Source organism: Solanum pennellii, chromosome 3 (genome assembly GCF_001406875.1).
Source record: "Solanum pennellii chromosome 3, SPENNV200".
Classification (NCBI taxonomy): Eukaryota; Viridiplantae; Streptophyta; class Magnoliopsida; order Solanales; family Solanaceae; genus Solanum; species Solanum pennellii.
Window position 1 is genome coordinate 42,882,785 of NC_028639.1, and position 18,516 is coordinate 42,901,300.

The 18,516-nt window shown below is 39.0% G+C and overlaps 1 protein-coding gene across 1 annotated transcript; it reads right to left on the minus strand.

Moving 5' to 3' along the window:
* Window positions 1-8,459: 8,459 nt before the first annotated feature.
* On the minus strand, window positions 8,460-8,948 carry LOC107013373. The gene is made up of 2 exons (XM_015213297.1): window positions 8,850-8,948; window positions 8,460-8,750 (listed from the first exon to the last, which is right to left on the minus strand). Exons 1-2 carry the CDS (start codon window positions 8,946-8,948, stop codon window positions 8,460-8,462), a joined length of 390 nt encoding a protein of 129 aa, XP_015068783.1.
* Window positions 8,949-18,516: the final 9,568 nt, after the last annotated feature.

Sequence of the window (18,516 nt, forward strand, 5' to 3'; positions counted from 1 at the left end):
ACAATATTTTTTTAACAATTTAGAAACTAAATCTATATACATGACATGCTCTATGACTTTGTTTATATTGGATAATCTAGTCCTGTTATATATACAATTCTGTGATTTCATACACTATTAATCAATAGCAGAATGAATTCACTAAATTTTCCTCACATTGACTAAATCTCTTTCTTTTTGGGTGAAATTTTTTTCTAATAAATTTTCTAGTAAGAGAAAAATGGAAAATATATTAGCAATCAACGTCATTCACATGTAATGGTCACAATATTGAATTTAGCTAAAAGTGTAACAATATTTATAGATCTTGGTTTGTATTTTTAATTTATTTGAAAAATTATTTCGCTTGGTGGTAGGATTGTGTAGTAACATCCAAAATTAGGAAAAATGGTACATAGTACAATAATGATAGAAGTGTCCAAATTTGTTGATTGAGAGAATTAATGATGTCACGCCACGAAGCTACTCCAAAGACGTGGACACGGTTTCTAGGCTCATGAGTGACCCCTAGCTAACCATAATTGCATATCATGAGCTAAGCAAATAAACTAAAGTTAGGAAATATTGTGTGGAGGCTAAATCATAAGATAAACTGCACTGATGGAAATATCGATATCCATTTGAATATATAAAGCTGAGAGGTTAACCATAAATGAAAGGTGAAACTAAAGTGCTAAAGTTGAATCTAACGATGTTTGAAAATAGCCTGTACTGACTAAAAGTACTGGAACATGGCCCCGCTAAATCTACCAAAAACTAAAACTAAGACAAGAAGCAAAGGAAACATGTATATTATTTTTGAAGAATGAGGACTCACCAGTGATGCTAGTGATTGATTATCAGGAACCGATCAATGCGTTACCTAGAAGCTGAGAACCTGAACCAACATCACGAGATGATGTATGTAATAGTACTTGAAAGGAACTGAGCGTGCAAGATAGAGTTGTCACGATCGGAGTCTAGTCCCCACACGAAACCGGCGTCGTGGACCTCTCAGAGGTCAGAGACAAGCTTACATACGTCATCGTTACATCATCTAGGTTAATTTTAGTGGAATATCTGAAACTTTTAGTTACTTGAAGTATACATAGACTTCATAGTAGTATATGTTATACTCCTATAAGATTTATCTACATCAGTTTATAATCGTTCCCAACAATCATCTAATACCAAGATACTCAACAGAATGAAAAAGTCATATGTGCATAGCATATAAAGTTGCCAGAATGGCACCAATAGAATATCTGAAATTAATTGAGAAAGAAACGCTAGTGGAACATACTCCACTAACTCAAACCTGTATCTAAGCTAGAATATAATGGTCAAGAGTCCTCGAAAGCATGAGGGCCTACCAAGTCCGGATGAATGCTCCACGTCCGGATAGCTGCAGCGTCGTATTGTAAGCTCTAGCGTCTGCCTACACCTACACCTAAAAGTATAGAGTTGTATGGGATTAGTACACATTGTACTAAGTATGGTATATGCAAGCACACACCAAGGACATGCATGATTAAGAAGAGCTCTCTCCTAACGATATGAATTATGGATAGTCAAGTCAGTGGACTTGCCAAATTTAGATTAGGAAAGTCATTCCATGAGAGTAACATGGATCATCATACTTATCATTTTCCAAATAACACATAACATATTACATATATCATTTCACATAGTTCATATTATTCTTTCATATGCCATAACACTTTGGAATCATGGACTTTACATTAGGACTTCCCAAAATGAGGGCTCAACATATAAGACCTCAACTAGGGAGCCTTCTTTAGCAAACACAGAGTCTTCTTCATTCATTAACACGTACTTCACTTTATACATTCATAAGATAGTGTAAACACCTGTTATACCTAGGATGTAGTTTAAGACATTCATCGGGTTCGCTGTGCAATGATCAAGAATGAACTAGTGTCATTACTTAAGTCTGGCTCACCTCTTGATTGTCCTATCCGTACACCTTTGGTATCATTAATTTCATTATGAGCATAATTTGAGGCTGGCCTCATTCATTTATTGGGAACTTTAACTTTAACCGACATAGATCATGTGAGCATCATGGAATCTAGTGTCTGCCCCAGACAGAAAAGAGGTGGAATCACCGACCAAAGTGACCCCAAACATGCTAGCGTATATAGGGGATTGAACCATGCTATATCCCTATATTGAGAGTATAGGTTCAAAGAAAAGGAGATATAAGGAGACCCATACCCGGCATGCCGGACAATCTCATCTCATGAGAGTTACGTGAACCTCCGCCCTTCCCGAAGGAAGGCATCACCGCTCATAGCTAGCCTATATGTGCTCAGTATAAAGTTCCATTACATTCAACTAATACATCATGGAAGCTGTCTTCTAGTATGAGGAAATAATAGCTCATTAGATGATTTCATATCTCTTCATTAGTATTAAGTATGCATTAACTTCAATACTTTCATTACACTGGTCGTAGAGACTGGTCTCTTTATTAACTGTACAGTCTAATAAGTGAGTACGTTTTGATAACATTTACTTAGGCTCATTTGAGATTGCTCTCATTTTTCACATTAGACTGTTATCATATTGTCACCGTATTCATTAACTTTAGCACATTTGCTTTACATAATCACTCACCCCTTTAGGTGAATGTTAATTTCATCGTATGCCAATGCATTTGGCCATTTAGTGTGTCCCACACTCTTACTGGACCATTCTAGGATTTCATCATTTCGTTACATACATCTTAGGGTCACTTACTTTAAACGTATGCTAGACTTATTGGTCTATACATACAAGCCATGAGGCTTCATTCATTGTTCATTAGTGTGATTCATATCATCCTAAGATTATGTGGTAGAATACTTATGCATCTAGCAAGTGTGCCAAGATCTCAATTTAATTCTATGTAGGCAACATTATTTTTAAACATTTATTTACGTATGACTTATGTATCAAGGAATTTAGGTAAAGGAACCCGATTTTGAATCCCTTGGAAAGCACTTAATTTTTATATATTTTGGTTTGATCCACACGGCTTGGGGTCCCAAGATCGAGCCCAACCGCCTTCATTTTATTTTTCCTTAATTTCTCTCTTTATTTTTCGTTCATTGGAACTAAGAGGATGTGGGATCGAACCCCCACAACCTCATTTCCTTTTATTTTCTTTTCTTTAATTCCTCTCCTTCTTGGGCGAGAGGGTGTAGGTTTGAATCCCCACAGCCCCACTTTAATTTTTCTCCTTAAATTCCCTTCATTCTGCCTAGAGGTCGTTGGTTCGATTCCCACACATCTCAACCCTTTATTTTTCTTTTAACTTTACCTTAAATCTGACTGAGAGGTGGTGGGTTCGAATTCCACTCCTCTCATTTTTTATTTTTTTTGTACTTTATTTTCAGTCGAGGTCACTGGTTCGAATCCCCCTTGCCACATTCTTTTTAACTTACATTATACCTATGACTTTTACCATGGTGAGGTCATGGGTTCGATCCTCAATGACCTCACTTATTTTAATTTATTATTCGTAACATACTAGACCACTTAGCTTGACCGAAAGTCATCAACATATAGCTGGAAATTATGTACGTTTTTCAGCATCCTTTTCATTAACATTACACATTAGTTTTTTGGATAATTCATGGATCATGTAGTACATTATTAGCTGCATTTTCATGGATTCATTTAGCTAATAGTTTCCACTCAAATCACCCACATTATACTTCATATGAACATCCCGATTTATGCAAGTTTGTGCACGTGAAACACAACCATAAAACAAGTCATTTTCATGCTTCAATCCATGTTAAAAGTCACGGCTACACACTGCACACACATAAACACATATTTTCGGAATATATAGGTTATACTTCGTACGATTGCGAACATAGATTCATAAACATATTCATCACGAAAACACATTAAATGCCTAATATCTACCAGCAAATATACCAACCTACAACCATCAATAGGAGCTAGTGACATGGACATGCAACGGGGAACAACTCTAGTTTTCGGAATAGATTCATCTGAGTTCTAAGGGTCTCTTGTGAAAGGGACCAAGAGTAAGAAAACCCATACCTTTTTTTGATGTTCAAATTTTGAACTTGCGGCCTAAAGAACCTTCCAACTCACGTCCAAATCCAAACTTCAACACCAAACTTCAACGGGAAAACCCTCCCTTTTCCTAAGCTTTTTGGATATGTTTTGATTATATTTTTGACGTGAATGTTCTTCAAGTGTGAAGAACTTTTAGTTGCTGGTCAGTTCTTGCATTTTGGCAGAGAAAACGCGAAATGAAAGAGAGGTTTTGACGTGAGAGAGAGAGAGAGAGAGAGAGAGAGAGTTAAACGTGAAAAGTCGTTTAGGCTTAGGTAAGGACTTAGTCAAACTAGGACTCATTCAAACGTATAAAGAAAATCAGATTTTTCCTTTTTTATTAAATCAGATAATAATTATTAATTAATTAAGTTTATTTACCAATTTAATTAAAACAATTTAAATCATTGCTTTCACCTAGGTTCAAAACCGAGTGGAGCAATATTTCTCTCAAAGGCCAATTTTCGGCCCTCCCTCCCCAAAATGCCCCTCCACCTTATTATTTGAATAATTAATTACATTTAGGGCATTTATGATACCACCCTTAGCTTGGAAAAAGACCATTTTACCCCTAGACCCTCCAAACTTAAGATTTCCCCTTTTTAAATCAGGTAAAGACTCATTCGGGTGAATCTTCATATTTGGGAGCCCTACATGACTGGAGCCAAACATACCTAGATCAAATAACTCCCCAAGTTAGTTGGCTTGGATGTTACAAGGGTTCACAGGTCTGGTTCTACGCGAATCAATCCGTGTGAACCTATTCTAATCGTAGGCATTCTAAATACATTAAGCATTACTTATCATATCCATTTTTAGGGTTGTTACATTATCCCCCCCCCCCCTTATGAACATTCATCCCAGAATGACACTACTAATTATACAGCATAATACTAGTCAGATCATAACATAAATACTATTCACAAACAAGCAACAACAACAAAGAAAGGAGACATAAGGAAACTTAGACATAATAGTAGGAAGTATAACCTTAAGAGCTGAAAAGATGAGGGAAGCGGGATCTTATATTGACCTCGACTACCCAAGTACCACCCTCAACAAGATGCTTCCTCCATAATACCTTCACTGTGGCAATCTTTTTGTTCCTTAGTCGCTTGACTTGTCTGTCCAAAATCTCAATAGGTACAAGTCTTCATCGACCCCCAAACCATCAACAGTTAGAATCAATGTTCGATCACCTAGGCACTTCTTTAACATAGATACATGAAAAACTGGATGAACAGAAGCCAGATCCGCAGGCAATGCCAACTCATAGGCCACTTTACACACACTGTAGGATCATATGGCCCAACATTCCTCGGACTAAACTTCCCCTTCCTGTCAAACCTTATCATACCCTTCATAGGTTATATATTCAAATAGACCGGGTCACTAACATCAAACTCCAAGGGCCGTTTTCTGTTGTTGCATAACACTTCTGCCGATTCTAAGCATTAGCGAACCTGTCCCTAATCACTCTTACCTTCTCTAAGGCCTCATGAATGATCTCTTGACCCAAAATGGATGACTTTCCAACCTCGAACCATCCAACTGGAGACCTACACATCCTACCATATAGTGGCTCGAACGATGTGATCCCAATACTGGAGTGATAAATGTTATTATACGAAAAATCTATCAAAGACATATGGCCATCCCATCTACCTCTGAAGTTAATCACACACGCCCTCAACATGTCCTCCAATGTCTGAATAGTGCGATTTGCTTGCCCATCAATCTGAGGATAGAGGCAGTACTAAGCTTTACGTGCGTGCCTAAGTTCTTATGGAAGGATCTCCAGAAATAGGAAGTGAACTGAGCTACTCTATCTGAAATGATATAAAAAGGAATCCTATGCCATCTAAAAATCTCATCAATGTAGAGTCTCGCATAATCCTCGGCTCTGTAAGTAGACTTCACAGGGAAAAAGTGGGAACACTTAGTCATCCTGTCCATAATAACACATATGGAGTCATGCTGTCTCCTAGTCTTCGGAAGATCAACCACGAAGTCCATATTAATGGACTCCAAATTCCATGTAGGAATTTCAATGATCTGAGTAAGACCCTTAAGATAGTCTGCCTTAACCTGCTGAGAATTAGGACACTTGGCCACATATTCTGCAATGTCCTTCTTCATGCCATCCCACCAATAGATCTGCTTAAGATTATGATACATTTTGGTGGAACCAGAATGTATCAAATATTTGGAACCATGTGCCTATGCAATGATCCTCGTCCGCAAATCATCCACATTTGGTACACACAGCCTTTCCTGGTGCTTAAGTATGCCATCATCTCCCAAAGAAAAAGACTCATTCATCTTAACCAAAACTGAGTCCTTCAGCTCCATAAAACAGGATCAAGATGCTGACACTACATGACTTCAACTACAAAGGATGATTCAGAACTATGATGAACTGAAAGACCCCCACTAGTAGTGTAAACTAACCGCACACGCAGTTTGGCCAGTCTGTGTATATCTTTCACCAACTCCTTCTTCTCATCCTCAACGTGGGTTGTACTTCCCATGCTCATCCTACTAAAAGCATCATCTACCACATTAGCCTTACGTGAATGGTAGTGGACATTCATGTCATAGTCCTTCAATGGTTCCAACCACCTCCACTGACGTAGATTCAACTCCCTCTGTGTGAAGATGTACTTGAGACTTTTGTGGTTTGTGAACACATCCACATGCACTCCATACAAGTAATGCCTCCACAGTTTCAATGCAAAGACCACAACTGCCAACTCAAGGTCATGAGTGGTATAATTCTTCGCATGAACCTTGAGGTGTATAGACTCATAATCTATCAACTTACAACCCTTCATAGGAACACAACCCAAACAAACCCTAGATGCATCAGAATAAACAGTGTAATTCTCACCACACTAAGGCAAAGTAAGCACCGAGGCTGAAGTGAGTCTGTCCTTTAGCTCCTGGAAACTTTTTCAACAAGTCTCAATCCATTCAAACATGGCCTTCTTCTTAGTCAAAGTTGTCAGTGAGGCAGCAATGGAAGAAAAACCGGCCATGAACCTGCGATAATAACCACCCAATTCCAAGAAGCTAAGAATATATGTGGTAGTAAGAGGTTTTGGCCGGTTCATAAACGCCTCAGTCTTCGTGGGATCTACCTCCAAACATTTGTTGGACACAACATGACCCAGGACGGTCACTGATCTTAGCCAAAATTCGCACTTGCTGAATTTGGCATAAAGCTGATGTTGTTTAAATACCTATAAGCTTTACTCTCAAATGTTGTTCATGCCCTTCCTTGGACTTAGAGTAGATAAGAATGTCATCAATGAATACTATGACGAAAGAGTAAAGGTATTCACGGAAGACCCTGTTCATGAGATCCATAAATGCAGCTGGTGCATTCGTGAGACCAAATGAAATAACTAGGAACTCATAGTGACCATGACAGGTACGAAAGGCTGTCTTTGGGACATCTCCATCCCTAACCCTGAGCTGATGGTACACTGAACGAAGATTAATTTTTGAGAAGAAACTAGACCCTTGGAATTGGTCAAACAAGTTATCTATTCAGGGAACTGGATACTTCTTCTTGAATGTAACTTTTTTGATATGCCGATAATCGATACACATTCTAAGGGTTCCATCTTTCTTTTTCACAAACAACACTAGACCGCCCGAAGGGGATATGCACGGCTGAATGAAGCCCTTATTAGTGAGATCTTTTAACTGCAGCTTCAATTCTTTGAGTTCAGCTGGAGCCATTCCGTAAGACGGAATTGAAATTGTTTTAGTATATGGTTCTAACTCGATACAAAAGTCAATCTCTCGAGGGGGAGGAACTCCAGGCAAATCATCAGGAAACACATCTGGGAAGTCATTCGCTACAGGCACTGAGTCTATAGAAGGAACGTCATAATCTAAGTCATTAACACTCACAAGATGATACAATAACCCCTTGGACATCATTTTATTGGCCTTAAGGTTCGAAATCAATGGATTACGATGACTCGAGTTGTACCCCTCCCAGACCAGCTTTTCTTCATTTGGGAAATGGAATTTCATAACACTACTATGACAATCCATACAAGTATAACAACTGCGAAGCCAGTTCATGCAAAGAATAACATCAAAATCATGCATTGGTAACTCAACCAAGTCTACACACATAGTCTTACCACACACAACTATTGGACAATCCTTGTATACTCTATCAATTCTTAAATTTTCTCCTAAAGGTGTACTAACCACTATAGGATCATGTAGAATTTCAATATCTCAAAAATGAGAGCAAGTAAAGGAGTTAGAAAGGAAAGCGTAGACCCAAGATCAAGTAAAGCATAAACATATGTTGAGAATACTTGTAGCATACCTGTGACCACATCAGCGGACTTTTCCTGCTATTCCCTGCCCTTCAAGGCGTAGAACCTTTTCCTCTTAGGAGTCTCGGCTGCAGCTGCACCCTGTGGACTAGGCCTAGGGTGAGCATTACCTCCAGCCTGACCCCTGTTCTGTGGGCAGTCCTTGACCATGTTCCCGCTCTTACCGCAATTGAAGCAGGCATTAGTGCCCTTTCTGCATTCTCCATTGTGAGCACGACCACACTTAGCAAAATTCTTTCTGGGATGCTGCATATCACCTCCATTTCCCTTCTTTGGCTTGGGTCTGCCTCCCCTAGGTGTTGTACTCCTCTGAAGGTTAGAGTTCCCTGAACTCTATTGCCCCTTTTTGAATCTTGGATGCTCACGGACGCAAAAATTATTTATGTTGCCTCAATTGCTAGGACGTGCCTTATCATGAGCCTTAGGACTCCTAGAATCACGGATGCCCTTCTTTTTTCGGCTGTACTCAACCTTTTGGACATGCACCATCAACCTGGAGAGGTCCATGATATCCTAGAGCATCGCAGCCCGACACTCCTCCTCCAGATCTCCAATGATTCCTGTGAGGAACCTACTCATCTCGTCTTTGCTGTTACATACAAGGGAAGTAGCATACCTGGATAGCTTAACAAACTTCAGGGAATACTACCTAATTGTCATTGATCCCTGCTAAAGGTATATAAACTCCTCAACCTTGGTCTCCCTCATCTCCCTGGCGAAAAATCTCTCCAGCAAGACTGTCTTAAACAGCTCCCAAGTGACCGAAACTCCGCCCAATGCTCGGCTATCCTGCAACATCTTGCACCAAGTCTGTGCAACATCCTTAAGCTGATAGGAAGCCACTAAGCTTTCTGTGTATCCGTGGCCCCTAAGGCCACCAAAATCTTATGTACCTCGTTCACAAACTCCTAGTGATCTGCTGAAGTATTGGACCCTGTGAATATAGGAGGATTCATCTTCGTGAAGTCTTATAGCTTGTCAGCCATGCTACGAACTTGTGGGTTCTCCCTCTGAACATTCTGCCGGTTGACCTAGTCAGTTATGGCCTGGGCCTTCATAGTGATGGCCTGTGCCATCTAGGCCAGAGATGCCCGCATCTCTGCATCAATCAACCTAGAAGGTTTAACCGGCATAGCCACTCCTTCAGCTGGAGCATAGGGCAGAACCTGATTGTCCCCAGCAGCTGCTCCTCTTCTTCTCTGACCAATAGTTCTCCTAGTATATTTTCTCTGAAAACAACAAAGATTGTGTTAGAAACGCTCATAACATCAAGAAATCAGAAATTAGGAAAAGGCACGATAAGATCAGAAGAAAGGAATTTCCTACGCATCATGCAGTCTCTAATTCAGGATAGTGGTGCACTTCACTACCATGACTTAGCAACTACTTCATGTGGTTGATGTGAACTTATTTTCCTCGGAATATAACCTAATGCTTTGATACCAGTTTTGTCACGACCGAAGTCAAGACCCCAGACGAGACCGACATCGTTCACCTCTTAGAGGTCGCAGACAAGCCTACATACGTAATCGTTACATCATCTAGGTTAATTTTAGCGGAAAATTTAAAACTTTTAGTTACTTGAAGTATACATAGACTTCATAGTAGGATAAGTTATACTCATATAAGATTTATCTAAATCAGTTCATAATCGTTCAGAACAACCATCTAATACCAAAATACTCAACTGAATGAAAAAGTCATATCTAGATAGAATATAAAGTTGCCAGAACAGCACCAATACAATGTCTGAAAATAATTTAGAAATAAATACTAGTGGAAGATACTCCACTAACTCAAAACTATATCTAAATTAGAATATAATGGGCAAGCGTCCTCGAAAGCATGAGGGCCTACAAAGTTCGGATGAATGCTTCACGTCCGGATAGATGAAACATCGTATCATAAGCTCTAGCGTCCGCCTGTGGTGGCTATGACGTGGCTATGACAGTCCGTCATGAACTTCGTAATCCCACACTTGGTCAGAATTCCCCATCTTCCTTTAGCAGCTTCACCACGATGCCACCTACAGATCGTCACAAGCTCGACGGACCGTCACAAGCTCCGTAGGTGGAAACTTTTCGGCATTTCTTGCCCAAAAACATCCGTGTTCATCATTAGACATATTTCCTGCAAATAAAGAGAAACTTACATAAAAATCAATACAAAAAGGCTTTTGGACACACACTAAACTTAAGGAAAAAACATTAAATATATCGTCAAACCATGGTATATCATGCAACCAACGGCGGCATCAATGGTCGGTAGGACAGACGAAGGTCCGTCCTGCACAACCGTCGATGGGATCATAAACACCCAAAAAAATTCAGCTGTAAAAAATTTTCTAAGCCTTGATCGAGGGACGGACCGACGGTCCGTAGGTCAGACAACGGTCCGTAGTCCATGACCGTCGATCGAGACGCTATTCGCCCACTCTCTGACAAGAGCTACGAATGACCAGCATGGTCCGTAGGTGGACAATTTTCAAACAGTTAAGGGGAAATGCAGTTTAGTCAACTCAAATTGTCATAACTCTTAGCACAAAATTTATTATGAGTCTTATGACCTATCCACAAATAGATAATTGAATTATCTTTCTACAGACACCGACCTTTATAAAATAAAACCTTCGAGTAAAAAGTTATGCCCATTTTAGTAAAGACCTGTTGAAAAGGCCTAGTAAACGAACCCAACGACGGGGCGTCGTCCAGACGACGAACCGTCAGTCTTGGACATCGTTTGGTCCGACAACAACTTTCCCAAGGGTCTTTTGGACCTTTCCCACTTCGTTTAAACCCTAAGTTACGTTGTTTGTGACCCTAAATCATTACATTTTAGTCAGTTTAAGCTTAGAAACATAATTAAAACATATATAAGTCAAATCATTTAATCAAAACATAGAAAATTAGAAGCAAGAGAGGAGAAAAAGCTCAAGAACCCTAGTTTAATACCACCACAATTTCCATCAGTTCCAGCCCCAAAACCTAAGTATTTTTCCATGGATTTCATCACTAGTTATGTGGGATTTCACAATGGGTTCCTTCCCATTGGGTCCCTAGTTTTCAGTTAGTTGTTGATTCTATTATCATAATTAAACCTAGGGTTCCTAGAATTACAGCACAACTTTATAATTTAGATAAAATATATGTTCCAAATTAGATTATAATTTCATTACTATGATTATCGCATGAATTTCAGAACCCTAGCTTTGTATTTCTTTAGTTCTTGAATTAGACATGCTAGGTCAGATCTTGTAGTTATTCAGTTATACATGCCTTAGTTATAAATGCATAATTAATAGATTAATTGTTGCATTCTGAATTTGCATGTTCAGTTTCGAGCTATCAAGTATTTATAGAAACTCAAACATAATCAGTAAATTTATGGAATCAAAGAGAGTAGCATAATACCGAGTTGGACTAGGGTTTAGCGTACCCAAATAGTCCAAGAACTACTAGCCAAGTAGGTTGTATGTCCCCTCTTTGGGCAATCATTTTAGTGATCACGCCAGCATGCCTTTATACCTTTGGCAGGGTATATTGGGTCCTCTCGATGGGGCATATACATCGGACTTCACATTTAGCTTATGTGGTTTTATTATCGGTTATTAGTAGCTCCCACAGATTAGTCAAACTCCCTGCATTGACCATTTATTAGTATATTCAGTATTCATTTTAAGCATGTTATAAATTGGTCATTGTATCTAGTTAGCTCAGAATTCAGTTTATCATGTCAGATTATAATACTTGCTTTTATGCTTGTTCAGTCATGTTTTATTTAAGCTTTATTCTATCCTACAGGCTCAGTAACTTTCAACTACTGACGCATACGTGCGCTACATCTTCTCGTGATGTAGGTTCTAGTTCTCACCATCCAAATCACGCATAGATTGATTTCCCGATCTTTAATTCAGCAGATTCAGTGGTGAGTCCTCATCCTCCGAGGAAAACAGTCATGAGTGTCATTTCATTCTTTAGTCACTTAGTTTTAGATTTCGCTAGATTTAGCTGGGGCTTGTCCCAGTATTTCTAGTCGAGTTTAGAGGCTTATTTCTGACATAGTTAGATTCAGCTTAGTATTAAGTTAATATTTCCTTTGATTTAAACTCATTCTTTAAAAATATCTCAGTTATAGAATATGGGTATTCCCCATCTTTTCAGATTTAATTATGATTTAGATTCCGCATCAGTTTATTATCTTTAGTATGCTCATGATCATGCCAATAGGGTTAGCTTGGGATCACTTGTGGTTCTAAGTTCTGGGTCCGCGTCTCGGGGAGGGGGGTAGCTCTGGGCGTGACAGGGAGTGTCTAGGTTGGTGGAAAAAGAGTGTCGTATGAAAATGCATTTTAATTACATGGATATTTCTAGGCTCATGGTGTATGCACAACAAATTAAGGAGTCCAAAATTAGGGAGATAAGGCAAGAGGGTAGGAGGCCTAGGTCGGATTATTCTAGTCACCAAAAGCCTATGAAAATGTTCTATCACCAAGATTCTTCCATGGGAAACAAGGATAGGGATCAAAACGAAAATCCCCAAGGTTGTGGCCATTCTTTTCAGAGGACTAGGTGCCCTACTTGTGGGAAGCTACATTTGGGTAGGTGTCTTGCCGGAACGGATGGTTTTTTTGCATGTAGTCATAAGGGCCACAAGATGAGGGATTTCCCTAACATCAAAGCAAGAGGGAAAGAGTTCAATCAATCTTCTCTAGATCCTAATGCTCAAAAGAAGAACCCTTCCTATGGGATGGGAGCTCATAATGCTAAGTAATTCAGAGTTGATGGTTTTGGTAAGTCTTACCTCTTTTTGAATGTTGTTTTTATGATATGAAATGAGTTTATATGGTTTTATAGATCTTGTTATCATGTCATCTTTTTGAAGTTCTCAAAGAATGAAGCAATTTACTGTGAAAATTTTGCATTTTGAGAAAAATTTGCTTTGCCTTAGTTGAAGTTTGATTAAGTTCAAAAGTGTTGTATATGAGTATGTTTAATGTTGGAGAAGTTAGTTCCTCCATAAAATAAGGATAAGGGTGAGTTTTGAAAAAAATTTAGTTGGCAAGAGTTGCCTATGTTGCTAAGTGTTTGAAAGTGTGAAATGATGCTCCTTGGTAGTTTATGTTTTGATTTTTAGTGTTTGTGACTTGATTGCAATGTGTTATATGACTCTATGTGAGTCCTTGTTGTTCTTGAAGTTTTAGTGTCTTTCGAGGACGAATGTTATTCTAAGTGGGGGAGAATGTAACGCCCCAAAACAAACTAAAGTTATCTAGAGCCTCGTGAGTTTCTTGGGATAATTTTTTTAAAATGAGTTACATTAGTGTTCGTAGTCATTGTTTGAAGTTTGGATAAGTTTGGAGGTCAAACGTCAAGAACGTCCATGATGTTAAGAAGATATGCCTTAGAAAGTACTTGTGTGACTTGAGGTTCTTGAGTGAGTTTTACGTTTTTGTATTGCTTTTAAATGATGTGGTATGTTACTAAAAACAAAATACTTAGCTTAGGGGTTTGACGTACGGGTACGACCCCATCTAGGACCCACGAGGGGACTTAGAAAAAGACCCAAGACTTAGATCCAAAACAGCCGAACCACTACTTCATCGACTGAGGCAGTCTACTGGCCATGCACCTATCTAGGCCCCATCGATTGGGGGGAGTAGACCCATACTTAGTGAAAGTCTATACCCCCCCATGAATAAGCCTCTGAAGCCATCGACGCCTAGCAGGATGGGCCGTCGACCAAACGACGCCCAGTAGCTTGGGTCGTCGATTGGCACCTTCAAAAGCGGCTAAAGTTTGCTGCTAGCTTGGGGTGTTTTGTGTAAATTCACCCCAAGTATTTTATAAACCTAGGTCAATATTTTTAGAGTTTTTAATTTATATTAAGTCAGTTTTAACTCCTAGACCTAGACAAGATCCCTCACTTCAAATATTCAAACTCCCTCTCTAAAGAAAACTCACTCAAAGTCACCATTTGAGCTAAAACTCAAGGAGGGAAAGAAGGAATGGTTTGGACGTGTATTTTCATACACAATTAGTTGGTTTCCTTCTCTTTGAGGTATGTCATCTATCCTTGAACCCTCTTCCATTAAAGCAGTCATTTACAAAAGATTTCAAAAAGGGTTTTCAAACTCTATTTCCTTTTATCTATTTTTTTAAGCATGGGTCTTCTTGTTAAAGTGGTTTAATTATAAAAATGTGTTAATTCTTGTAGAAATAGATAATTTAAATTTCAAAACCCCAATGAACTCATGTTTATGAATATTCTAAACTTTTAGCTTAAGAAATGGGTTAAATGAGCATGTTTATGTTGGGTATGAACTTTGGTTTCTTGTGTTGTTATTAAGATTTTGCTACTGACCTACGGGACTTGTTATGATTAAATATTGAGAAAATTGGTTATGGATGGCGATGGCTTGATCATATGGTGAGTTGCTTATATTGTATGATTCTTATTGTAAATTGTTCTTGAGTGGCATTGTCCACCTTCTTGGTTGAGGTGTTTATTTGATGAACTTGATATTATTGAGTATGTATTGTGAGTGTGGCTTTGATGGACTAATATGTGAAATAAAGTGATAATGAAGTTGATTCTTGTGTTATGTATTATGAAGCTTGAATTGCATGTTTGACCTAGATTGTGTCTAAAATAAGTATATGACTATGTGAAGCTAAGCTGAGTGACTAGAGGAGTTTTGATGTGGACACTCTTCGTGAGTTGAGATGAAGTTTCTAGTAAAAACCTCACTACATCCTCATGTAAGTTCCCTCATCCAATAGTACTTATAAGTCACACTAAGTGCAATGTTAGAGAAGCATCCCATACTACTTCTCGCACTTAATGCTCCTAATGGCTTCCCTTGAATTTGAACAATCACAATGACTTAACCAATTTTACAATAAACTATACCAAACATTACAGTGAACTAAAGTGACTCCCAATATAGTGAACTTCCAAGGTATTGACAATGAGAAAGTGACCTCATTTCCGTAGAAGTTTCCCCACCGAGGTTATCCCAAGACTTTCCATGAAGGAAACGTCGAAAGAACTCCTTCAATGCACACCCAAGAGATCTTTGAGACTACCGACCAAAAGCTTACTCCACTCGTGAGAACAAGTCACCACTCAAAACACAATACTTTAGAAGAACACTTAACAAACCACCAAGACTTCCCTTTTGGAATGCCTAGTTAGTGCAATGGATAGATAGCATCCCATACCACCACCTACCCTAAGTAGTACACTCTTTTAGAAGGTTTGGCACCAAGTCTTCCCTTTATAAAGTCCTACTTAATGCAATGGATAGATAGTGTCCCATACCACCACCTACCCTAAGTAGCACATCTATTAAAAGACTTAGTTCAATCAATTCTTTTCTGGAAGTTAGCTTAACCGACATAGACCATGAGAGATTGACATGGAATCCCTATATTAATTCCAATCGAATGAGGGATCCTCCTTTGCCTAAAGTAAGGTCATACTTTTTAGCTTTTACATGGATTTTCCAATAGCTACAACTATTTGGGCACATAGTTAAGGGATAAGGCAATTGCTACTAAGTAACTCATTCTCTACTAACGAGGAGTGCTCATCTCCAGAGGTACATGTTTAACACTTGTTCAGCTAGGATTGTGTATTTGATTCCCTTACGAAGTAAGTCTATGGTTGGTGGTCTTAATGATCCTTTGGTGTGATTTGAAGGGGGTGTATGGGTGGTCCCTTCTTTCCTTATTGTTCACATGATTTGCACTATGCTCTTCACTGTAATGTGCGCACTGTGAAGTCCTTAATGTCATTGTAATGTCCTTAATGTTACTGTAATGGGTTTTTCAAATTCTAAAATTATGAGATTCTTCTATTAACTGTTAAATGATGTTTCTTTTGTTTATCTACTTTTTAAATCACGATTATTTTACTTAAGTGGCATAAATGTTATTTTACTAAAATTTCCCTTTTTGCATGTTTTTGCATATTCCATAATTAGTATATTGTTTTGTACTAACCCCATACTTGTCTGTACTCTATAAGTATAGGTTGAAGGCTCTTTGGAAGATTCGAAGGTGAAGATTGGGAAATCTACTCTCTCAAGATTTGGTATATCCTCAAATATTCGATGACATACTCTATTGTTTCCTAGTTTTATTATTAAGACTTATTATGTATTTCTCTTTTAATGTAAAGGGTCGTGTCCCTAATATATTATGTTGTGTCTTAAGTTTGGCTTCTGACGATGAGATTTCTTAAATATTTATGAAAGATTTTCTTTTTATAAATTAATTCGTGAAAAGTTTTAATTCCGCACTACTTTTCATGTCTTATTTAATGAAAGATAGTTGTAGGGCTTGTACAAGACCCCGAAGGATCAAGTACGCCTGGTCACGAAATTAGGGTTCTCTATTACTTCTAGGGGGTACTTCCGGGTCATGACAAACTTTGTTTCAGAGCATAAGGTTATGGGAAATATATTACGGTCTAGAAGTCTCACAAGCCACATCGAGTAGTATCTTGGGCATTGGTGTGAGTAGCGACACATCCATGGACAAAAGGCTCTAGGATGGTAGAAGTATCACTTTGTTCTCAGTTCTAATGTCGTGCCTTAGAGTTGAATCATATAAAGTGTCTTTTCTCAACCTCTTCATTTTTGTTTATAGGACATGAATACGAGGAGAGCAACAGCTAGAAGGGAGGAGGGAGGTGTAGCTAATGAGAGGATCCATCCCCGTGTTGGACCAGTTCCTAATATTGTCCTAGAGGAAGAAAATGAGGAGGTTCCCTTTCAAAAACCTCAAGTGTCTCCGGAACCCCAAGAGCCTCAAGTTCTCCAAGTGCCTCCTATGACTCAAGGTCCTTTTATTTAAGGAGACATGACTAATGCGGAGTTGAGGGCTGCCCTAATGAACTTGACCCAACTCATGAAGTCTCAAGCTCATGACGTCAACAATCATTTTGATGCCCAAGCTAATGATGGAGTTGGACCCCAACCTAATGCTAGTACTCCCTCTTCTAGAATTCGGGATTTTATGAGGATGAACCCTCCCACTTTTCATGGCACTAAGGTTGATGAAGATCCACAAGGTTTCATGGATGAGGTTTTCAAAGTGGTAGATGCTATGGGTGTGACCCCTAAGGAGAAGGTGGAGTTAGCCGCTTACCAACTCAAGGATGTGGATCAAGTGTGTTTTGAGCAACAGAGGAGTGAGAAACCCCTAAAGAGGGCCGGTTGATTTGGAGGAATTCATAGAGGCTTTCCTAGATAGGTTCCTTTCCCTACAGTGGAGGAAGAAGAAGATTGTTGAATTCATGAACCTTCGTCAAGGGGGGATGAGTTGCAATTGTACTATCTCAAATTCACCCAACTCTCTAAGTATGAGCCAATAATGATATACAACCCTAGGGCTACGATGAACAAATTTGTGATGGGAGTGTAACACCCACTAGCCAAAATAGACAAAAAAAATTAGTTTTTTCAGAAAAATCTGAAGATGCAACCAACGGTGGCATCAACAGTCGGTAGGACAGACGACGGTCCGTCCTCCATAACCGTCGATGGGATCAGGAACTCCCAAAAAATTCAGCTATAAAAAATTTGCTAAGTCTTTATTGACGGTCCGTAGGTCAGACGACGGTCTGTAGTCCATGACCGTCGATCGAGACCCCATTCACCCACTCTTTGACAAGAGCTACGGATGACCAGCATGGTCCGTAGGTGGAAAATTTGCAAACAGCTAAGGGGAAATGCGGTGTAGTCAAGTTCAAATGGTCATAACTCTTATCAAAAAATTAAATATGTATCCCATGACCTATCCACAAATAGATAATTGAATTATCTTTCTATAGACACCGACCTTTCTAAAATAAGACCTTCGAGTAAAAACTTATGCCCATTTTAGTAAAGACCTGTCGAATAGGCCTAGTCAACGGACCCAACGACGGGGCGTCGTCAAGACAAGAAACTATCAGTCCTGGCCATCATTTGGTCCGACAACAACTTTCCCAAGGGTCTTTTGGACCTTTCCCACTTTGTTTAAACCCTAAGTTACGTTGTTTGACCCTAAATCATCATATTTTAGTCAGT